Consider the following 24,523-nt stretch of genomic DNA (forward strand, 5'->3'; position numbering starts at 1 on the left):
GGATGACTTAGGGCCAACATGTGGGCACACCCCAAGACGGGGCTGCCAGGACCCCAGCGAGTGCCTGTGGGTGCTGAGCTTCGGCTGTGCAGACAGGTGGGAACCAAGGCCTAACTTTAATTTTAATAATTTTAATTTCAATTTTAATGCTGACCCGTGGTGTTGGGGATTGGGTTCCTGTGTGTGTGTGTGTGTGCGCACGCCATGGCCCTGACTACCTCCACCAGCTGCCACCCCAGGCAGTTGGCTATGGGTCAAGTGGTAGAAACGTGTGGAAAGTGTCGATTTTTGTGGTTTTTTTTTTTTTTTTGTCCATTCTCCAGATACAGTGTGCGGATACACGGGATAGGTCTGGGACCAGCGGGGTCCGGGTGTCACAGGGATGGGGATTAGGATTGGGATGAGGCCATGCTGTCACCCCCCACATCCCTCAGTGTGTGCGCTCACAGCGCGCTGCGCGTGCCCGCGCCCCCTCAGCCTCCAGGAGGCCGCGCCCCCCCCATCAGTGGGCGTGTCGCGCCGGCTCGCGGCGTGTTGCCGTTGGCGGCGGCCGCCTTTGCGTGTATGTGCGCGCGCGCGTAGGGAGCGTGGCCTGGCTGCCGCCGCTGCCGTCGGAGAGGGGCCAGCGGGGAGCTGGAGGCCTTGGGGCCGGGGCCGGGGCCGCGCGCAGCATGGTCCTGGTGCACGTCGGCTACCTGGTGCTGCCCGTCTTCGGCTCCGTGCGCAACAGAGGTACCGCCACGCCGCGATGGACCGCGGGTTCGCGTCCCGGGGCTGCCCGAACCGAGGGGGGGGGGGCGCACGGCAGCGCTGCTCCGTACCCCTTCCGCACCCCCCCGGCCCTTCCCCACGTCCCCGAGCCTAAGTCGACCCCCCCCTTAACGTTTTTGGTTTTTTTCCTCCGCCCCCCCCCAACATCCCGCTTGTCCCCCCCCGCCTGCGCTTCCATAGATCCATCCTTCTTATTTTTATTTTTTAAATACTGATTTCCGTTTGTTTTCGTTGTTCTGTTATTTAATTCACCCCCCGCGTAGCCTAGTGGCCACCCCAGCCATCTGTGCCCCCCATCCTGTGCGGCTGAGGACATGGCACTGTAAATCCTTGCCGGGGGATTCCTTTTGCTGGGTTTTGGGAGGGGCTGGAGGGGGGGTCCCGGTGCCAAAACCCCGAAAAAATTAACCCCCCCCCCAATAAATAGTAATAATAAATTAAAAAAAAAAAACAATGGAGAGAGGGCATCTGCAATTCGGTGCGATTTGTAACAACCCAAATAAAAGGGGGGTGGGATTGCAATCGCGCCCCCCCCCCCCCAAAATAAAGCCCGATTTCCGGCCCTCCCCCCCGACCAGCAAAATGGATTTCCATTAACCAGGGATAACATTATTTTCTGCTGTGCTGAATTACTTCCTGTTCTTATTTTGTGGGTAATTTTCTGTACCGAATACCCTTTGGTTGTGTATCTCCACCTTTTTTCTTGTACTAAAACTAAAGCATGGTCTGTATTTTTTTACATTACCTAGTTTCTGATGTAAATCTCTCTGTAGAGACATACCCTGCTGAAATGTAATGTGCTGTAGCCTCTGCATCTGCTCAGTGTACGCTGCTTTTGTTCTGTTGCCCTTCCATAGCATGGTGGGCCTTGCCTTTTTGTATTGTGTGCATGATGACATTGTTACACATGATTCCACTAATACTAATATACCTCTCAATATATATCTCTCAATAAAGAAACTAGTTTTCTGATATTAACCTAGTGTGCTTTTTCTATTGCTGTTTTCCCATTTATTGTCGTATCCTGCTGTTTAGATTTTTTCCTTGCTTTCCCCCCCATTGTGAGGTCTGAGTGAGTGGATTTCTCCCTAGCGCACATGGGGGCTTTTTAACGTAGATACTTTTTTTTTCCCCATCCCATATCAACCCTCAGCATTATTCTGTGTATACATTGCTCCCGCAATGCACGCTCTGTGCTGCCAGTGTGCCAATGCAGAATTCTGCTTGACGACAGAATAGCTGGAAAAAAAAGAATAAATCCAAGCCCTCGCTATTAATCAGAAAAGATAGATAATTAATGAAGGGTTCGCCACTGATTTTATCCTAGTTATGTTGTACCTTCCTTACCAGACCGGTACCAAACTGAGGGATGGCCTCTGGATGGATGGGGGGGGGGGTTCTCTCTCCTTTAACTCTGATTAACAAGAGGTGTAAATGGCCCTGGGAAATAAAAATCCACTCTGCCCATAGCCCTATATCTGAGCATGGATGCACGCTTGCCATCTACTAGGTGAGAAGTTGCCGTGCCTCGGTCCCAGGGCTGTAAATATCCCCACCAGAGCCCTATGAGGCTGGGGCCCTAGAACTGTCCCGGCTGCTAATGCCCTAGCTGCTTCTTTCTGCTCCGGGCCCACCATCTTCTGAGTGCCCACTTTGGTCATGGAGTTGGCCCACGGGCTTGTGAGGAGTCACTGGGAGCCTTAAAATCTGGAAACACAGAGGGCTGAGCAAAACCCGCTTGGGGTTAGCGAGCGGTTCTGCTGCTCACCTCTCCCCCTCGCTGCCCCAGGCCCCCAGAAGAGTCCTGTAAAACCTTCAAATTTTGATTATAGGGTGGTGCACGGGTGCCAGGGCCAGCAGGAGAGGGGCTGGGGCACAGGGGGACCGAGCGGTGTCCCAAGGAGGCGGGGAGCCGCAGGACTGGGCGCTTGTCCTTAACCAAGGGAAGGTGGATTTTGGCAGTTTGGTGGCTCCCACTGCTAAAATTACCAGATGAGCCCCTTGCCACCGTCCCTGCAGAGCTGCACTAGCAAGCCAAACAAGAGCAAGCGGTCCGAGGCACCCGCCTGGCCTCCCCCAGCACCCCTCCAGGAGATGCATCATTCTGCAAGGCCATGCCTTTCCATCTTCCTCCTAGTTTTACCCTCAGTTTTTGTTTTCTGTTCTATTTTGAGTTACAATCTCCTCCTCCATATTTCCTTTTCTGTGTATCTCAATGCCTGTTGGGCCATCCTGTCCCTACATATGAGCAGCAGCGGGCTCCCTGCTCCCCTGGATGCAGTGTATGCTGTGCCCCTTTGTTCTTGCTCCATCCTCGCCCCGGGCCAGTGCAGAGCTCCATGTGCGACACGTCCCCGCGCACACCCTGAGGAGGGAGGCTGTGCTTCTCGCTTGCATGAAGGGAGACATGCATGTGTGTTGGGGCTGATCATTTTCTGATGTGACCTTTTTTTTTTTCTTTATTTTTTATTTTTTGTTTGTTTGTTCTGATTGCTCAACCCCCACCCCACATGAAACGATGAGAATTTTGGTTATGGTGTGAACAACAACAACAACAAAAAGATTCCCCCACCCCACCCTGAAACCCTGACATGGATAAACCCAGTCCCTCACCAAACCCATGGGCAGCTGCGGCCGCCGAGGTCTTACCCTGCAAAGTGGTGCTGGTACAGAGCAAAACAGGGTGGTCAGTATGTTCTGAGGGTACCTCAGTAATCTGATAATAAAAAGCTGCTGGGTTAATGGCAACCTGTACTAAGCAATTTATCATCCGCATCATATTTTGACCTGTCTTGTTAGAAGCACATTCTTAGGAGAAGAAACATTCTCCACCTCCCGGCATTATTAGTCAGTAACCAGTGGGCTTTCGTGGCTTATAATCCATCAAACACATCCGCACTTTAATGACTTAATTCCTTTGACACCCTGAGTCTTGAAAAGCCATCTGTATGGACAAAATAATCTTTTTTTGTTAATTTTAGCATCTGCGGGCTGAGGAAACCCCAGACAAATCCCGTGCTGGTGCTGCTGTGGGTGTGGAGGCACATGCAGTGCTTCTGTAATGTGTGCCCGTCCCTCCAACACCAACCCAAATCTGTGGGCTGCTCTAAATAACCTCTTTCTGTAACAGGGAGAAGGATAATCCCGAACATGGACAAAACTGGCTCTGAGACTGGTTTATATAAGGATTGTGTAAAGGTCTTAAACACATCTGCGGGAATTTAATAACCACGCTGCCAAATGGAAGCCGGACCCATCCGGGTCTTACACAGGGCTCAGGCTGTGGTCACCATTTCCATCATTTTTTAAGGAAAAGGTAAAGGGATGGTGGTCACGTTTTGCTGTTCCTCATTTGGGGAATAATCAGCAAAGTCTGATGACCGTTGATATGGACTTACCTTGCTGCGTGTGGATCTGGCCCCGTGCAGGTGTGTTATTTCAGAAGCGGTGAGTTCGTGCCCAAGTGCCAAAGCAAATGCGGCTGGCAAGAGCTGCTGGGATGGGAAGAGGGGTCCCAAAATCCCTCCCGGGGGCCCCTCAGCCCCAGTGCTTGGCCACCAAAACCCGGCCCCAGGGTGTGTGTTTTGGGGGAGAGCGGGACCCCAAAACAGCCACCCGTGGGCTCGGTCGCTGCCGAGCCGTGGGTCTGGCGCTGAGCCCTCCTCTGCGAGCCGCCTGGAAGGAGCTCCATGGAGTAAGTGTGAGCTTGATTATTTTTGGAGGGGAGGGAGATTTTGGGGGGGGGGAATGGCTGGAAGTGCAGAGGTGGGGGAATGTTGCAGGTGTCCTATGCCTAGATCAGCCACAGCATCTTTAATCCCCAAGAGCAGAGCTGGCTTTGCAACCGGGGGAATCATGACGGCACTGCCAAGCATCTGGACTCTCTTGGGAATATCATGGGATTTGGGTGGTTTTACAAAACCTGTAGCTCCCAGAGTCAAGAGATTACACCAGGCTTTGCTTTCCTGTTAAACAGGGGTCTCTGAAGTAAAGCTTCCAAGTGCTGCTTCCTGCAAGCTCCCTGCTCAAAGCCCAGGAGTTTGGGCCACGCGGAGGTTTGTGATGGAGAAGGGCAAAGTGTGTTTTTTTAAGCACGACAGCTGCGGTGTGCTCAGGACAGGGACAAACACCCGGTGGGGAAAATGTTCATTTTCTCCTGTTCTTGGTTCAGTTTGGGTCAGTCTGCGTTGGGGCTGGGCACGGGGGGGTCACGGTTCCCCTGGCTGCCCACACAGGACTCCATGGGAGGCCCTAATTTAGTCCTTCCTTGGTCTTATCTTACTCCTAAACCTTCTTAGGGTGAAACTCAGGTCTTTTGGGAATTGCTCAGCTCTCCCTCTGAAACAGCAGAGCCCCACATCGTGTTTGGGGAGCGGGCGCTGGTGCTGGAGTGCTCATGCTGAGCTCACTGCAGCCAGCACTCAGTGAAATCAAACTCATTTCTGCTCTGAGTCCCATCTGCTTAACCCTTTCTGCTCCTCCTGTCCTTAGTTTTGCAGTCTCCAGGACCTTTTCTCACCCATTTTCCTGCCTGCTGGTCCTTTGCATTTCACAGCCCCAGCAGTGGCTGGGTTGTGCTGGTGGGCACGTGCTGTGGATCTCTCCTGGTAAATGTTCTTAATCGCCGTTGTTTTCTCTTCCTTCCTTTAAACGTTCCTGCAGGAAAGTCGCATGCTCGTGGCCTGTAGCTCCTTAATGCAAATTATCACTTTGTTTTGGGTAGATAAGCTGAGCAGGGTCCACAGCAAAGCTGGAAGCAGTGAAGATGCGGTTATGGGGAGAGGCAATTAGGGGCACGTTGGTACCCTTCAATGTGAGGATGTGCCTGTGGGGAGGTGTTCGTAAGAAGATTTAAGTAGCTTGGAGAAGAACCTGGATGTCTCCATGAATAACTGAGGGAACACAACTTTGCACGTGTCAGCATCACGTCACGGCTGCAGGAGCAAAGGGGTGCCCCCAAAATGAGGGCTACCACAGTGGGTTGGAGCTGCAGCATGCACAAAATCCTGGTGCTTTCTGGAGGAGGTCTTCCCCTGAAGGAGAAGCTGGAGGTGAGGTGTAGTTCGACCCCAGGCTCTGCCACCATGTCCCTGTCTTCCTCCCTGCCTGGAGGTGACACCTGAGGTGTGGGTGCAGGGGGAGGTCTGGGTACCCCTGTGCAGAAGACCTCTCAAAAGAGATGAAATCCTTCATTTTAGTGAGACGAGAGCATCTTCCCTGACAAAGGACCATCAGCCCTGCAATGGTTGGCATCAGTAGACCTCTGTCTGGAAAGGGCTGCTTGCATCTTTACGCAGATGTGCCGCTGAGATGATGAGCCTGGCCAGCTGCTTTGGTTTCAGATGGATTTTGGCAAACATCTCCCTCTGTGACCTAACTGAAACCAGGGTTTTTCTTCTCTGCTTTGAAGAAACTGCTCTGAACAGTTTAGAAGTGCAAAAGGCACCAAGCAGGGACCCTGTGGTCTAGCAAAAGCCTCCTTTGAATTTTATTGCTTCTGGGGATGCCTCACCTTGGGTTCATGTTTTTGGGGACTATTTGCTTTGACGGTGCTGCTGCCCATTGCTCATTTTCCTTGGAGGGCTCCAGTGATGCTGTGGAGCTGTTATCGTGCATCTCTCTTCCATGAATGGTGCAAGGAGCAGGTATTTCCCTAAAAGTGGAGAAAACCAGGCAATGGGTGACTTCATGGACATGGCATTTCTTTGAAGGGCCCTCGAGGAGGACTCTTGGAGCTGAACAAGGCTGATGGTGACTCTGGTGTCCAGGCACCCAAGGCTGGCTTTGAGTTAGGAGCTGCTCCAAAAAACTGCTCCCATCTTCTCCAGGCTTGGGGAATCTCCAAAAGACAGAGTGCCCTGTGCATCTGCCGTGCTGTGGCTGCTCCCAGTGCTGGGCTCCTCCAGTGGGGTCTCTGGGCTTCCTCATCTGCCTTCTGGGGGCATCTAGCTCTTCCTTCTGTTGCACTGCGAGCTCAAACACAGATATATCCAAAGGGATCTTGGTGGTTTTGGAAGCTATGGATGTGTTAGGAGGCACCGCTCATGAGCACTTGCCCTCCAACCTGTTTCCATGATATTCCTGCTTATAAGCTGGGCATCTACAGAAAAAAAGGAAGCTTTCTCCTGGTTTTGTTTATTTGTTTGTTTGTTTGTTTTGCTAGTGAGGCAGTACCCATTCTTGTGCAACCCTACAGTGTTGGATAGGATCTCATTTGTGCCCTTGGGGCATTGGGGGACATTTGTCTGCTCCGTTCAGACTATTTGTTGGCAGCTGGTGGGAGCTGAGACTTAAACAGGCTCAGCTGTGAGCCCCAAACCTCAGTGAGGAGAAGCTGGAGCTGGAAATGAGTTTTGGGTTCCTGGTGAAGCTGCTAGGACATGGGATCTAGCTTTAAAGGTCTGAACTTGCTTATACGTGCATAAATCCAAAATGACTCCTCAACCTTTAAAATAGTTGCTTGGGATTTATAGTGGGATGAGTAAGATGAGAATCTAGTTTTAGGTGTTAAAAAAAATTAATTGTCAGCAAACTGTCCCCAGTCTAATTATTTTGTTTTCATGTGAGTTTGGCAATCTTTACGAGACTATTGGCACATTTTCAACCATCATCTGAGATTTGCTGGCAAATTTGAGCAAAGGAGCCCAGGGAGGAGCTTTTTAAACCTCAGGCAGCATCTGAAGGTACTGGAGATGCCAGTGCTCCAGGAGAGGTGTTCATCAAGCCTGGCACCTTCCATGTCCCCTGGGTGGCAGATGCCATGTCTGCAATGTGCCTGGTGGGAAGGGAGCTGTAAATCCCGTGCCCATCACCACGCTTCTTGTTGTTGCTAAGTCCACATTTCTCTTTCTTCTAGCCTGGCCTTTAATATTAATATCTTAATTTCATTTATAAATTCACTTATCAGCTTTCATTAGTCGTCCCATTAATGATTCCTGGCAAGAAATTTGTCATTTGACATCAAAAGGCAGATTAAGGGACTTCTGGAGCCTTGAGAAACGGCTTCATTCTGCACCAGAACGACAGCGGCTGGCATCTGAGGCTAATACTATGTATAATTTGCATCTGCTGCTCAGGGGATGAGTGATTATTTTATATATTTAGCCAAAAACAAGAGCACTTCTTGATCATGAATGGTGCTACATTTCCCTCAAACTCTGCAGCATTGTGAATCACCGGTCTATTAGCATCATGCTGCCGGCGAGCCCAGCTTCGCATTGCTGCCGTGGTCAGCCCCAGAGGGACGTATCCTGACAGCTCACTGCCTTGGAGGGGTGCTTTACTGCAGGAGCAGCTAATTGAAATTAAGAAGCTCCCTCAATCTCAGAGCTGGAAGGGACAGGGAGGGGATTAAGATTTGCGTGGCCAAAATCAGGCGTCTTTGGTCTCTGCTCTTACCGGTGGGACGCGAGGGTGTTGGTAGGGTTTAGAGATGGGCGTCTAAGGCATGAGAATGGGGGGAAAAATGCAAATTTTGCTCAAAGCATCTGGAAAAGAGCAGGGGTTTGGACTGGAAATCAATGAGATATAGCATCCCCAGGTACTGGTCTGTTTGGGGCCATTGTGATGAGGCATTTTAGATGTTAGGAGCTGGCACGTTGGAAAACCCTTATCTTGTCCAATCATTATTTGTGATATCCCACAGATCTCCAGAGGCCGAGATAAGGAATGAAGCAGCTTTCTGCACAGAAACAGCATGACATGAATGGGCTTGGACGAACAAGCCTGGAGAACACATTTTTTAATAGTTAATATCTCAGTTGCATGCGATCCTATGAGAAAAGGACCAGATAGAGGAGGTGCTGAGTTTGCACGCGGGTGACCCGAGCTCAGCACCCCATTTCAAGCCGTGCAGGCTGGTTTTGCTCAGCCCTCATTGACCTGAAAGGGAACTTCTGTGTTAATGGGAGATAATGGTGTATTGTGTTCTCTGGGAAGAGCCCAGCGGTCACAACGAACCTGGTTTGGGGCTGCAGGTTGGCGTTTTGATTACTGGCTCGGGTGGGAAATGACAGTGTGGGTCAGCCTGGGTGGGCAGGAGGCAGGTGGAGGTTGGGGGACGAGGGGACACAGACCCCCTCAACCCCCAATCTGCAAGGGGTGAAGGGCGACCAACAGAAGAGCTTTCTGCTCTTACTAAAGCAGCAGCACGCCCATCACCCGTCCTTCCTCAATCTCAGCTCTTTGGCTCCTTCCTGCGTTAAATTCACTGCTGGGGGCTGGACTTCTGGCTACAAGGTTGCTCCATGAAGCTGTGAGCTGAACACCAGCAGCTCACCGGCAGTGTAGGGACAGGCGTGTTGCATGGGGACTACCTCCGGGTGAGGGGTGTCGAGTCCTAGTGGGCAAGCGGGACAGGGGCTATGTGAAAACAGATCTGGTTTTGATGATGATTTTCTGGTCCACTGGCTGAAAACTTATTTTCCTGGCTTTATACTGTGTTTGAGTTTTTCAGCAAAATGACAGGAAAAGGGCTTTTAAATGTTTCATTTGAGCTGAGATGAGATAGGCCACAGCCCCAGAAGTGAAGTGCTATCTTACAGCAAGGAATAAAACAGCATCACCTGGAAGCAGAGAATAAAACCATTGCATCGCAGTCGTTCAGGAGGGGTTTTCATACAGGAACATTTCACTTCACTGTAATTTCTCGCATGTCAGAGAGATGGGTTCAGTATTCAATACTCACTTGGAAAGCATGAGATGGTCAGGGATGGACTGCCTCAGTCCCCTGCATCCCTGTGCTGTGAAACTGTTTGGTGACATCAGCTTGTGTGGGAATCAGATGTATTTAATCAACAGAAAGTGCTTTAACATCCTGTGATGCCATCCAGGTGCTTCTCCTGTAGGGTGCAGGGGTGTTCTGGGGAGGACAACATTGCCAGGAGGCAGTTACAAGCTTAGAAAAATGGGACGTGGGCCAAGGGGAAGGAGGCAAAGTGAATCCCTCGTTCTCTGGCCAGAAAGAGGTTCCTCCTGAACAGAGCTGGGGGGCTGTTAGGGAAGCCAAAGTATGTTTGCTAGGTGCCCAGTGTGACCTGTTGTAAAGAACATCCTCTGGCTGTCTGCAGAGACGCATCTGCTGCTCTTAGCAAGTGCTTTTATGAGGCTGGTCCCAGATCTCAAGGCCAGAAGTGGTCATTACCATTGATTAGTGCAAGGATTTGGACTGGGCAGGCTGGGAGCCAAACCTGCACCATCAGAGCTCCTCTCCTCTGCATCCCAGCTGTCCCATGCCAGCGCAGTAGTCCTGGCCAGCACTGCTGGTGGTATTACCCTTACACTGCTCCCTCACCTTCACCTCTTTCCTTTCCCAGCATGTTTTTAAACATCTGCCACATTTTTCCCTCTGGATGTGGTGGGTTTTTCTGAATTGCTCCTTCCTCATATTCATTCCCTGCCTCAGGGACCGAAGGTGCTCAAACACTCAAGATGCTGAAGCGTGCGTGTGGGTGGAGGGGAGGGCAAGGAACTGCTGTCCCTGGCACAGCGTGTCCAGAAGACGGAGAACCTCCTGGGGAGCTCTGTATGGGCTGAAGGGATGGGGAGGTTGTGCTTGCAGAGGCTGCAGAAGGAGCACTGTCCCCTGTCCCCTGCCTCAGGAGGTGGTTGTGATGGATGCTGCAATAACTGATGCTGGGAGCGCAGTGATGTTGAGGGCTCGCTTGTAACCACAGTGCCAGCTTTAAAGTGTGGGCATGTTAGGCACTTCTAGAAAACACTGCTTTTAGAGGGGGGAGGTTTTGACAGGTGCTTTCTATAAAATACCTGTGCAAAAGCGCTGCTGCTCTTTCACCATGTCAAACAGGGGGTGCTGGTGCCTTGCCTCTCCCCCACCTCCTGGCTTTGGCACGCTGGCATTGTTGGTCACAGATTTTTGGTCTCCACGATGGGAGCAGGGAGGCAGTGAGGGCCCCTTCCCAAATCCCTGCAACTCAAATGGGAAATGTAGGGATGGAAATGCTTTGCAGAAACCTAAATCACCAGCAACGTCCCTTGGTGGGAGGTGGCATCCAGGCCAGCACAAGAGCCAAAGAGCCTCAAATTGGTGGTGAGTCCCTCTTGCAAGCAATGGCCAGGCAGGGGGATGGCAATGGGGAGGAGGGAAGTGCCAGGGCACCCAACAACTAAGCCCACATGGAGCTGCCACCACTGCAGAGGACCTTGGGGAGTCCTCTCTGAAGGCAGCCCACTGGAGGTAAGTTAAATGAGCAGGTGGGTGTGCAGAGGTGGCACCCTGCCCCCAGAGCCAAAATGTTCCTCTCTGGCTGGTGAATAGACCCAGCTCCTGGTTGCTTTTCTTTTTTTTTTTCAGTGTAAAGCCCAAGTCTGTTTCTAGTGATGCCGTGATGCACGCACTCCCGCATCACGCCAGGGAGCTGGAGCTTTGAGAAAGCCAACAAATATAATGAGACTTTGTGATTAAAAAAAAAAAAAAGGAGGGGGGGGAAAAAGCCCAGAACACAACAGCAACATGAAAATGCATTTTTTTTGCCAAGGTTCAGGCACCAAAAGGCTAATGAAAAGGTGCTTTGTTCATATTCACGCCTGCCGCTGGGGTCTGCTCCCCACGTCTCCTTGGGGTTTGGGTTGGCCGTGGCACAGCCCTTAAGGCGCAGGAGTTGCTTTCCCTGTGTATCCACATGCAGGAGGCCTTCCCAGCATAGAAGGGGACTTTCACCTCTGGTGTCCTGCTCTCGCCAGGGCTCAGAGATCCTGGAAATCTTGTGGCTGTGGGATAGGAATTGTCTGAGCCCTGGTGTGGCTTGAAGAACCGTTGGTCTCCGCCACATCCAAGCTGGGCAGGGGATGGGGTGGTCACTTCTGTGTTTCCATAAAATGAAGTGAAATGTATACTTGTCCAACAAGCTGCTCTGAAGGACTGGGCAGCTTGGTTGACTTGGACACAGCTCTTCACTGAGAAAATGAAACTCTGCCCGAGCTGCATCCATAGTACAAGGGCATCTGTGCCTTTACAACTGTGTGCAGGTTAATGCTAGTGGGGGCTACACTGCTGTGCAGCTCTCCAAATCACAGAGCAGAAACCCATATACACTGTCAAAGCAGGAGAGTAAATGACCCGAACCCAGGGGCCCTGGGAGGAAGTTTTCCATCTGTACAGCTTGTGTTGTTACTGTAAAAACTAGAACGATCCCACTGTAAAATGTCAGAAGTTGAGCTTTCTGCATGAGGGTACTCAGGGCTTGGGGACAGCCTGTGGTCTCCTCTCTGGGCTGGAGGTTTGCAGATCTGCCAAATCATGAGTAACTTCTGAGCCTGCAGGCACCTCCTCGTGGGGTTCAGTTTGATTTGCTTGGTCAAAATGCTTCTTCCAAATGGAGGAATGGGTTTATATACTTTGCAGTTTATCTTTCTCAAAGAACATGAGAGAAATTTTAGAAATGCAGCTCAACAATGTCCTAGAGACAGCAGGCTTTAATTAACGTAAACTTAAAAGTTCAGGTCCCAACTTTAATTCCTTTTTGTTTGTTACTGGGAGCTCTGCGAAGTCAACAGGGCTTGTGGCTTGAACAGCTGGTATTTTTCTCCAGAGCTGGGCTAGATATGAAATATACCTTTATAATTGCTGCTTCTCTCTCTTCTACTTGATATCTGCCAAAACCACCAACCACCAGACATTACATGGGTTAGTATCACTCATGCCCTATTATTTCAGTTAAGGCAGAAGTCTTCTCTGGGATTCAGCAGTTAGCACCGCAAAACAAAACAAAACAAAAAAAAACCAACACACGTGTAATCTATTCCTGCCTTCCCTAAAGGTTCGGGTACGCTGCAAACTGATGGTATAAATGGAAAATGCACACCTAGTACTATTTTTATTCCAGGCTTTAAGTGAAATCTGCACTCCTCGTGATGCAGAAGTGCTGTGCACCGCATTCCTCTGTGCATGGGTGTGCATTCACAAGCACACCCCTTGCAGCTGAGGAAGAGGAGACTCTTCCATGCTGTTAATGCTTTTGGGGCTGTAATGAGGAGGCACATACCCAGCTGCCCCATCGTGCTGCTGTGGGCACATTATGCTTTTGCTAGAGCATCTTCCAGCAGCTGACAAGAGTTGCTGAGTACTTCAGTTGGGAAGGGACTTCTGGAGGTCTCCAGCCTCCTGCTTGGGGAAGGGTGTCTCAGGGTCTTGCCCAGCCAAGGCTGGAATATGTGCAAGGATGGAGCTGACAGCACCTCAGTGTTGTTGGCTCCTGGGCCAGCACTCCCTGGGAGGACACCTTCTCCCACGGCCATCTAGGCAGGGGTGCAGTTTGCACCTGGGGCATCTTCCCAAAACTGAATGATTAAAAGCACAATGGAAAAGTGACTGTTTCCCCCAATTCCCACCTCCCAGAGGGCAAAACTGAGCCCTCCTTTCCATAAAACGTTCCCCACCATAAAACTCAATGTAGGACACATTCTTTCTGCTTGGCACCAGAGTCCAAACAAGGGGACTTTCCATGTGGATCCACTTCCACAGCCACATCTGCATGGGGCTGGTCCCCAACCACCACAGGGCTGATATAATGCCTGGAGCAGGAACCTGCTCTCCCCAAAGCGCTGGACATACTCCCATGTGCCCAAACATCACATGTAGGTTGGGTGGGCAAGAGGTATGTGGGCACATCATGCTGATCCCAGCTCTGCGGGACCCTCTGGTCTTCCCTAAGGTTGCGTGAGTGCTTTTGGTCTCCTACCTTCCTGCCTCCCCCTGTACAACATGCTGGTATCCATCTTGCAGGCCACCGGGTGTAAAACTCAGGGAACAGGAAAAGTGTGGATGAGTCTGCTGCTTGGTAGGTAAAGTTCCTGGGGAAATGTAAATGGGGATGGGGAAAAGTGGATGTCAGGTTTTCATCCTCCTTTCCATGCTCCTTACTGAGCAAAGATAAAGGAGATAGACTTTTCTTTAAAGAATGATTTTAACCTTATTTTGTTTTAATCCAAGGTCACGCATTTTCTTGTTATCACCTATTACAGCAGTTGGAAGAGTGACTCAGGCCACATCTTTTCTATGAAATCTGCTTAAAAATAATGATCTGGGGAAAACCTAACTGCCGACAGTAACCGTATGACTTCCTTATCTAGCCACTCTGATCAATAGGTTTGCTTTCCTCGTGTGGCTGGTAGAGCTTGGTTTTTTGAATCCACCACCTCCGTCTGGCAGCTGATGTGGAGCCTTGTGGCCACTTCTCAATAGCAGGGGATTTGTCGAAGTAAATCAGATTTGGAGCCGCTGAGAGGGAATTTATGTGAAATGCCTTGATGTCAGTTTTACAGTCACTTTAATAGGCATAACTACACTATTAAGCTGATCTGCCTATATTTAACTCTTATTTGTACTCAGGTGGAATACATGTTTTGCTTTAGGAAGGATGATTTTTACAGAGTAAAAGAGCTATTGTAAACCTCCCAAATGCCTCAGCAATGACAATGTGACAGCTTCTAGCCTGCAACCCAGACTTTCCATGCTGTGGTAGTGCCCTAAGGTCCTATCTCCTCCTCTTCCCCACCTTCTCTTCTCCCCTACCCCAATTACACACAATATGTCTCTAAAATGATGGTGTTGGGCACACAGCTGGTTAGACACTGGGTATCACAAATGACTAACATTTTCATCCTGCTTCAATGGAGCAGCTTCTGATTTCAGCCCAGTGCAAGTCAACTTCTTCTCTGTCGTTCTCATGTTACACAGTGGAGAACATCCTCACCTTGTGTCCCAAATGGGGCTTTGCTAATACCGGCTCTACAAGGAGTCGCAGCTCGTACTGGTCCAACATAGACATGACCTGGATGCACCCTCAGGTTTGGGTTAATTGTGCTAAAGAGTAGGAAAAGTGTTTTCTGACATTTTTAGCAGTAAATCTTCCTTTGCCCATGGGTGACAGTAGCTATGTCACTTCGCAGGGAGAGGCAGGGAGAGAAACTGCTGGTGCAGTGGGCCAGCGGCCATGGGGCCATGCCAGGAGGGGATGTGGAGGTGACATTTCCCTGCCATGCAAACGCTGGCTCCCCAAAGCCACTTCTTGGCAGCTTGCAGAGCCCAAGGGGGCCCCAGTTTTGGTGGCTGCTGGTCTGTGAAAACCAGGTGGAGAATAGCACCCTACAGGTCTGACTGCGGTGGGCATATCCAGACCCAAAGCCCATGAGTCCAGCAACAGGGAGGAACCTGAAGCATCTTTAAATCCCCTGTGCCCTCTTTGTGGCTAGCAGGAATCTAACAGCAGGGTAAAAAAACCTTTAACTTTGCTCATAAAGTGAGGGGCAGAAATTGAAACAGAACAACCTTGCTGAAATCTGTTTCTTGCTTTTTCTTTTCTTTTTTTTTTTTGGTGTTTTTATTTTTCTTTCTTTCTTGGCTCTATCTTTCAGTTGAGGCTTGTGTTGATTTGTCACAGGTCAGGAAAACTGAAGCCATGATTTGTAGAAGATGAATGGACTTTTAAAATCAATTGTGTGGTCCCGGTGTCAGTGGGGTGCCAATTGCTGTGCGTTGGTGCTGCCCAGTCCCTCTTCTGGTATCATTAAGAGGCACAGGCAGCATTCATTACATGGAGGCTGAGCCTTGCCACCCATTAATGGAACTGAGCTGCCTGACCTTAATGTGTGACTGATATTTAATTTGAAGCTTCTCTGAACACCATCAGGCTGTAATGGAAACAACACTGGCCCAGCACTGCAAAGCCATAGCCCTGAGAAGACAGCAAAATAAATTAAATTTAGCAATCAGTAAAAATCCTTGGGGCTTGGAGGTCACATGTGGGGCTAGAAAAGGTGTATTTTTTTCTACTTCAGAACTGCACATTCTTGGTAGGCTTCTGTGTGCTGCTGGGAAGAGCATGGCATGGTCTGTTTGCCCTGAACTGGTGAGAAATTTTGTGATGCCCTCTGCCACACTCACATGGGTTCATCCCATCACCATCACCATCACCATCACTCACCATCACCCTCCTGGTCTCGTTTGCTTCACTAGGATGCACAGGCCCTATACCCTTGAGGGGTCTCCTCCAATGCACCCATCGCCCACGGGGTGCCGCCTTGCTTGACCCAGCAGCATGCTACCTGCAGTGACTGTGCTCCCCATCTGGCCTTGGGAATGGCTAAAATCCAGGTGGGTGCCCAGTATGGATGGGGTCTCTCCCCATCCATGGTGCTCAGCTGCAAGCCTCGCTCCAGTGGGAAGTGCAGGCTGATGTGATATATCCAGGGGACAGGGAGCCTGTGTTGATTTGGGATGTTCCCTCTGTGAGGATGCTCGCTGCGAAGAGCATCTGTGCAACTGGGTCATGGGCTGAGCTGGGTGGGGGCTATGCCAAAGGTAAAAGGTACGGGTAGGTGTCCAAGCTGGGAGTAGCACCTGGGTTTATCGCCTGTTTGTTAAGGATGGGCCGCACTCGTCCTGTGGCACATTTGCTATGGTGGTGCAGGCGAGAGATGGGGGCTCTTGTGGGAGAGAGCAAAGCTGGAGAAGGAGTTCAGCATCCCAGCTGCTTTGCAGGAAAGGCATAGTCTCCCCTTCGCTCTGGAGCAGAGGGAGATGTCTCACTGGAGCCAGGGGGAAGCTCTGGGGTGGCATGGTGCCAGCTAAAAAGGTCAAGTTACAAATTCCTGAAGGCTTCCTAAACATCTGGGGTAGGTGCTCTGTAGAAGGTGCTCTGAGATGCTTTGGGAAGGACGGGCCTTCACCCCCTAAGATGCAGGAGTGATACATGTAGATGGAATTGAGCTCTCTTATGGTCTGTAAATCCACTGCCCCCTCCCCAGGGCTGACCCAGCTGCTCCTGGGATAACTCTTCCTGTTCCTGGTCACACGTGTATGGCTTGCAGGGCAGAAAACCGCCTGAGGCTGAGACAAATAGGGTGTGTAAAGCAAAAAGGGGTATCCAGGCTGCTAATGGTAGAAACTCAGCCCTGCTGTTCTTCTTTGGTTCCTCTTCCTAGCTATGGTAACACCCAAATTGGTGTGGTAGCACGGCCGGGATGATATCCCTAAATGCAAACGGGTGGTGTAGGAGACCTTGGCTGGCCATAGAGGAAAAGGTGGCTTTGGTTCCCGCTGCATCACCAAGGTGAAGTGGGGAAGAGGATGGCATGGCAGCAACCTGTGGTTGTATGAGCACTTTTTTGTCAGAGACACTCGGTCTGGCCCCATGTCCACCACCACCACCTCTGCTGCCCAGGCCAGGTTGTCCTCTACCCTTCTCCTGTCCCCTCTGTAAAACAGGGTCCATAAACCAGCTTGGATCACACCACACCAGGCAAGTGCTTTGCCATCTCTGTGTGTTAGTTAAGCCCAGAATCAGCTAATTTGGGTGTTGTGTGATTTGCCACAGCATGAAAAATATGCTTGAAGGTCCTGCAGAGGAACTGAAATCAAGCAAATTTCAGATGGCCTCACAAATGAAGCTGAAAGGTCATCGCAATATCAAGCAGGAGGTGGTGCGCTGCTCTGCAAGCCTCTGCTAAATAACAGCCAAAGATTAGTCCATCCCCTCTGAAAGGCTCTGAATTCTTCCTGTCATACGTTCAAGATCACGGTGTCTAAAAATGGCACAAGCCTCCTTATCAAAGAGAGACACAGCTTCAGGAACAGCAAATTCAAGGGAAAATGTCAGGCTGGGGAGGTATGTGAAAATGAATTTGGGAGATTCTAAAATTTTGCAGCCAAAAGGGACCTGTAGATCGTGTGGCTAGCACTAATTAATTTGGCATTTTGCTGAGCATCGTCATCCCAGTTTAATCAGCAGCTGAGAAGCAGAGCATTGTCTCTGCCAGCCTCCCGTCCCAGCTCCTGCTCCATCTCCCATAGCTTCAATGGATGGACAGCCATGCTCAGAGAGGAATTTCTGGGGGTAGAGGAAAGCTTGAGCCAGTCTGAGATTTATTAACTGCTTGGCTGGGTCTGCGATGAGGTGGGAGCACTCTACGGGTTATGATCTGCTGTAGGGTTGGAGCTGCATGGCCATTTTGGGATATCCACTAGATGCATCACCAGATCTTGTATTAGTTTGGAAATCTGGTCTTTTAAATGCTTCACCTAACCTACATGTTGCCAGTTCAGGAACAGTACTGAACACCAATTTTATCTGGGAAAAGCAGAATCAAAGCATCAGTTTTACCAGGGGTTAGACTCTCATGGAAAGAGTTCATTAAGGCTGCAGGTGTCTCACCCAGGCTACCAACCTTCCCTAACAGCATTGTGTTAATTTACCTGGCAAATTCCTCGCCTCTTGTGCTGGCATTGATGGCTGGTCGAACTGGGCTCAGCAGTTCTCCCAACATCCAGTTCATGGTGTCCAACACTGGGGTCTCCTACCACCGCCAGAGGTCCAAGACCAGGAGTTTGGAGAGCTGCTGAATCTCACACCAACTGAAGTCACTGGATGAGATAGTCTTCAAACATGAAATAACCCATCTGCATGACAGAAATCTCACCTCATATGTGGCAGGTAGTGGCTGTCCCCCAAAATACATGGGTTGATGCATCAGTTAGGTTTAAAGGTGCCCGTTGTGCCGGTGGGAGCAGCATCAGCAGGGCAGGAAGCCTGGGGAACGCTTGCTCTGCCACTGCAGCATCCTCCCTTCCTCCCCACTGACAGCTCACTCACTTCAGTCATTGCCACTATTGGTGTTTATTGGGCACTTAACTATCCCTATAAACAACAATTTACAGGTTATTCTATAACCTGAGCAAGCTGCTCAAATGGGATGAGACTGGAAACCTCTGCCTTTTTTTTCTTTGCATCTCTAAAAGCAGCACCCATGGCCCCAGTAGTTGAATTACCTCTCAATTCCTGTTTTGTTTCTCAAAAGCTTTGGAAAACAAGGTAACAGTGGCAACCTGGTGCTGCTGACAGGCTTCTTCAGGGGGGATAGCTGGTCCAGCAGGTCTGAGGGCTGCACAGCCTTCCCCTACCCGCTGTGCCTGCTGGTTATGCTGAATGGCAGCACATAGGCTTCTGAGGTGGATGTAATAAAACAACATCCACGTGAGAGAGGAAAAATGTTTCTGTCTGAGCAGGCTTGGCAAAACCATTGTCAGGAACAGTAAAACTCATAACGGGAGGTCAGCTCGGGTGCCAGGCAGGCAGTTTGTTCCCGCACTGCACAGCGGGAGGAGGCAGTTCTTTAAAAGAAACTGGTAAGGGGAGATAAACTGGCCTGCCAGTGCCATGGAAACCCTCCCTTCAGGTGACTTGAGGCCACCTGGTTTGGCTTGTCTCCCCCGGGAAGTGCCTTCTTCTCCTAGCAGCTCCCCCTGGCCCCCAGCGCTCTCCATCCAGAGGGGTGCCCATCGTGCCACCGAGACTGGTGCAGTGCGAGGACTCTGGATCCATTTCCCACCCTGTGATGCCCAGGTTAGCTCTGCGTCACCTGGCTGAAGTAGTCTGATGGGGAGCTGCTGCTGGAGGTTGCGTTTTGCTCGAAGGAGAGCACAGACCTTGCTGCTGGGGTCCTCCTGCTCCTCCCCACGCATCCTCCCCACCTGCTCGAGCCCCTCACTCCTCCCATGACAGCAAGGCTTTTTCCCAGCCTTGGACCATGGCTGGTGCTTTCTCCAGAGACCCTTATGAGATGTCTTATGTGAACGAGAGGTGGGAAGAACCTGTTGTGGCTAGAGGTACCCCCAGGAGGTTCCCATCCCTCCTAGTGACCTTCTGAGACAAGGACGAGCTACCAGTCTTGCTGCCAGCCAGCAATTTCCTGGCACCTCTCTCTTGCAAGTAATTCTTCCCTGGGTCTGCCGGGATTTGGGGGGGTCAATCTGTGGGGTAACTGCATGGGGAGGCTCCCTGCGTGCTGCTGGGTTGCACACCTGGCTTTGAAGAGGGAAAGCTGGTGGGAGGCTGTTTGGGGGGAAATTTCCCCTTTGTAGGGTCACCTTCAATCCTCGCCCCAGCAAACGGGTGGCTCGGAGGGGATGATGGGTGGATCCCCACCCTGAGGAGAGGACTTTTTCCTAAGGTAACACCTGCAGAGTCCTCCTTGGGCTGTGCTGCATGACCTTGAGCCAGCACCAGCCCAGCACAATGTTCCCATACTCCTGAAAAAAATCCCAGCCCCACAGAAAACAAAGCATTCAGATAACAGCAGCAGCTGGGCAGCAGCCCAGCATCCCAGTGGAGACCCTCCAACATCCAGAGCTGACCTTCTGAGCAAAATGATTGCTATTTCCCTCTTCTCCAGCTGAGGTGGACTTTCAAAGCCTGGCCAAGCCCTTGGGCTGAGGGGCTTGGAGCATCCGTTTGGCTTTTTGGCCATTGGAAAGTAGTTGGCCACTGTAGGGCAACCTCTGAGTTTGGAGTAAATCTGAAAGTGCAAAAAACCCAGCAGATGCATGATGGAAACCATGGGGCTGGGGAGATGGTGTTGGGCTGCAATAACCAGAAAAGTGGGGTGTCATAGGGGCACAATTAAAACAGCAATCCATCTTCAAAATGTTACTGACATCGATTAAAGGGCTTGGGGAATTTCACTGTGTTTTAGCTCTTCCTGAACATCAGGCTTAATGTGCCAGAGATTGAATCATCCAGTGCTGCAAGCCGCCCCTGGGAATCTCGGCCGAGTGAAGAGCTCCGGCTGCAAAGCTGGCGCTGAACTGTGCAAAGGACATTGATCCAGCTGCAGAGTTGGGATTAAAAAGGCCAGACCTTTGAGAAATAACACTGTGGGCTGTGCGCATCTGAAAAAACAAAAACAAAAGCAAAACCAAAAAACAATGCCCTGCCATTCTTCAATATAAGCTGCTTTTTTTGAAATGATCTGAACACAGGGAAAAAAATCCCAAACATTTTTGATTTCCCATTTTATAATTTTAAGCTGGAAAAAAAGTGGCTAATAGGTTTAAGCTATTTATTACCAAATAAAACTGCATTTGGGCTGTCTGCTTCTGTGCCAAGGTTTGGCCTCCCAAGAGCACGAGTATTGAGAGTTACGAGCCCCTATAAAGCGAGGTTGATGACAGAAACATTGACTTGGTCTTATCTCCGTGGAGGCTGTCAGATGCTGTTGGGCTATTTCGGAAGCCAGTTGTGAGGACACCAGAGGCTGCCTGTGCTGTGGAGCCGTCCCTGCAGCATCCCACCGGGCCGCCTGCAGCCCTGCTGCCTTAACATTATCCCTTGTCCCCACCCATCTCCTCTTGGTATTGCATTTACTGGTAAAATCGTATATTTCTTTCTAAAGCTGTGCATGTGCTAGAGAGAAAGGATATTCTTGGTGGAATAAGCAGGAATATGATTTCTGTTCCCTTCCTGGCTGGAAAGCAAGTCCGTTGAAATCAGCCTCCTTTGACTTTAGTGGGAGGGGAAAATATCCACAAGTGGGTGAATGTTCAAGGTGTAAGTGACAGCTGTTGTCACCTACCCTGTCCCGCCACCCCAAAATTAATCCCTGCCTGAGCCAGGGGATGCCCTTTAGGAAACCATTCAGGCTCAGTTTCGGCAGCCCTGATGACGAGGAGGGGATTTTGGCTGTGGGTACTGGGCCAGTCCTGGTTTTGTTGGGCTCTTTTGCCAGGCCCAACCCATGCAAGGCACCATTTTAGGCTGTGCTAAGCCACGGTTTCCTCTTTTCTCAGTGAGGAGACGTGGGGCTGCTGTAGTGCTGCCTGTGGGGTGCCAGGTGCGAGCCCCTCTCCAAGCCCCCTCCCTTCCTCTGGCACCCATGGAAGGGGCTTGTTGCTCCCATACAGCCTCCCCCTGCACACAGCACCAGCATGACTTTTCCTAGATGGATGACTTTACATTTCTCTCCATGAAATACATATTTCTTGCTCTCTGGGTAGAGTTTTCCATTCTGTGTTATTACAGCAGGCCTTAGAGGCATTAGCTCCTCATGCAGAAATGTAAAGTAAGAGCAATTTCCACCCTGAGAAACTGATGTTTTATTTGTGCTTTAAACACAGCTCTTTCCTAGAGTGACACATACCTCTAAAAATCAGGATATTAAGTTTAATAGGGAGCAGGCTTCCAGGATCTTTGATTTTAGCTGCAGATTTCTTATTCACAGAGCATAAAAAATGGATTGCCAGGGCATGGTGGAGCAGGACCGGGAGTTTCCCAGCCCTGAGTTCAACCAGCTCAGTGCAGGGAGCCACTGAGCTGCCCCGACCCGTGCCAGCTCTGGCTCCTGCTGCAGTGCTTGGGGTGCAAAGGGGCCCTGACACGACCCCTCCAAATGATGCACGGTGATGGTCTGACCTGTGAAGTCCTTTCAGTTAATTGAATGAGCAGGTCAGGGGGGTGGGATGCTGTGAGACATGGCTCATGGGCTCAGGGTTGGACCGTGTAGTGCTGTACAGGGGGCTTGTTCACCTTGTTGCACTCACTGCAGCCCCTGGACCCAGCTACTGGGAGTGTTTCTGCTCTCTCATCAGGATAATCTTCATTTGGTGTACCCTGGTGCTTGTAAGAAGCTCCTGACTTCTGCACTTTCCTTGGGAAGAAGCGCCAGCTGCTAAAGGGCTCCTACCTGCTGCCTTGCGGGGTGCAGAGGGGGATTTGGGGGGGCTTTTAGTGTCTCTAAAAAAACAGGGAGACTGGGCGGTAGTTTAGCTTCCTTGGGTGATGGGTACTGCACACACTTTCCTGGCCCTGGGAGGGGAAAATTCCCTGTACCAGCCCTTGCAGTGCCTAGCTGGTGTTTTTTTCATGGTTTTGGCTTTTTGCCTGTTTTGGACTTGCAGGGATGCTCAGGTGCTGGAAGGGGCATGGATATCCTGTGTTGGTGGCAGGAGGGAGCTGCCACAAGCCCCAGCAGGTTGCAGTGGGCAGCAAAGCGTATTAAAGTCAGGTGTTGGGCACTTCCCTGTGGCTGGGGAGCCCTTTGACCACATGGAAAGCAAGGAAACATCAGAAACCCGAGTATTGGATTTCCTTTTCTAAGCAGCTGGCAGCAGCACATCGCTGCCCATCAAAGTGGGGGCTCCTGTGTGCACAAATCGCACACTTGCACATTCCCCAGCCCCAGCAGGGACAGGGCTCGCTTCGAGAGCTCCCCACTGCATGCAGGCAGCATCATCTTGCCTGCTGCTCTCTGCAGGCAGAGCCAAGTAGAAGACCTCTGGCATGCCAGGATTTTATTTATTTTTTTTTTAAGTTAGGGATGAACGAACTCCCTAGTACCCCAAAAAGATGGAATTAGCCTGACTGGTGAGCACCGAGGAGCAGGCAAGTTTCTTGCCTCAGTTGACCAAAGTGCTTCCTGTCCCACTCCAATTTCTTTTATTTATTTTTTTGAATTGGACTAATAGCCCAAAACCTGGAGAAGAGATGTCAGGCCCAGGTGCCTGCCAATAATCTGGGAAAAACTCTGATGCCGTTTGCCTTTCCTGCTGTATGGAGCGTAGAATAGGCTGGGAGATGTTGCAGTGCCTCTGCCCCTTAACTCACCATCCTTCATCGCACCCAGAAGGAGTGAAACCGGGACCATTATATCTTGGGAAACATTTTCTTTTAGCGGATTTTGGCTTTTTATTGGTGTGATGATCCACGCATACACCCTTGAATGCAAGGCATTAGAATAAAGCTATAATTAAAGCATAGTGTGAAGAACAAAAGCAAAAAGACGACTTAAAGTGTAGCAACACCACCAAAGTGTTTCTCCTTCCTCCTCTGAAAACATTGCTGCATTCAACATGTTCCCGTGAAACAGCATCTTCAATGGAAGTTTTTTTTCCCCCTGAAGCTAGGGGAAAAGTGTTGTAGGAAGAAAAATCATAGGAAGAGATATGGGTCTGAGCTGCCTGGCCGTATCTCATCACTGCTCTCACTGCATCTGGCTGCTCAATACCAGTTCAGCCTTTCCTTTTATCCCTGATGGAAAAGTGCTGAGAAATGCTGGTTGTCACCAGCTGTAAGCATTGTTTGCTGAAAGCTGAACCCATCCTGGCCTTTTTTGGGTCCAGCAGGGCTGCACGTGGTCCCTTCAGGAGAGGAGATGCTCTGTAGGTAACATGGAGGCTCAAGAGAGCCACAGGGCTGGGGGAGCTGTGGGTGCATGCACGAGTCTCTGCTCTGATCCGTTGTTTTGGGGATGAAGTGAGCTGTGGCAGCACGGAGGTCTGTGGAGGTGGGATGCAACGAGGGCTGTAGGATGGCAGCAGCCACTAAACCATTAAAAGGCAATGAGGAGCCCTTTTCAACCCATCTCAGCCCCTTTCCCCTTCACCCCTTTGATGCCCTTTTCAACCAAATACGCAAGACTATGAGAGGGACAACGATAAAGCAGAACTCCCCCAAATCTTGGTGCTCCCACCCAGAACCCAACCACGCTCCATTGACCACTGTGGAGCCCACCACGAGGGCTCAACCCTGACTCAGTCCCTGGTGCTGCACAGCCTGGCCAAGCAAATAAAGCAAACAAAAACCACTCCTTATCTATCACTAATGCTCACCAGGGCTGGTGCTGTGGTCTGCTATACTCTGCATGGCACTAGGCACGTGGGACGTCAGCCTGCGCCCCGGGCTGGGTTTGAGCTGGCTGCCTATTATTTTTGGCACAGCTCTTTCCATTTGCTAAACAAAATGACAAAACTGTTGGCGAAGGTGCTGAAATCGGGACAGATTCCTTCCTATCTGATTAATTCTTCTCCAATTCTTTCCTCCTCCTTGTCTGTCTTCCCCTCCCTGATCTCTTCTCCTTGAAGTTTGATGTCCTACAGCAGGAGGGAAAGGGCATGATATCCCCTTCTGTGCAGGATCGCTACATTTTTATGCAGCTGAATATGCTGTAGATTTGGTCTAGAGGT

At 50.5% G+C, this 24,523-nt stretch overlaps 1 protein-coding gene across 2 annotated transcripts in view; it reads left to right on the forward strand.

Moving 5' to 3' along the window:
* The first annotated feature begins 548 nt into the window (after positions 1–548).
* Positions 549–24,523, forward strand: part of LOC310888817 (E3 ubiquitin-protein ligase ARK2C-like) — a 46,327-nt gene continuing 22,352 nt past the window's right edge. The window contains exon 1 of one of the 2 annotated variants that reach the window (XM_083852423.1): positions 549–732. In XM_083852423.1, the coding sequence (XP_083708549.1) occupies positions 672–732 (61 nt within the window). In that variant the 5' untranslated portion in view covers positions 549–671. The remainder of the gene's footprint in view (positions 733–24,523) is intronic. The other variant, XM_083852424.1, reaches the window with a different exon arrangement.

This window comes from Anser anser, assembly GCF_964211835.1.
Source record: "Anser anser genome assembly, contig: SUPER_W_unloc_1, whole genome shotgun sequence".
NCBI classification, from domain to species: Eukaryota; Metazoa; Chordata; class Aves; order Anseriformes; family Anatidae; genus Anser; species Anser anser.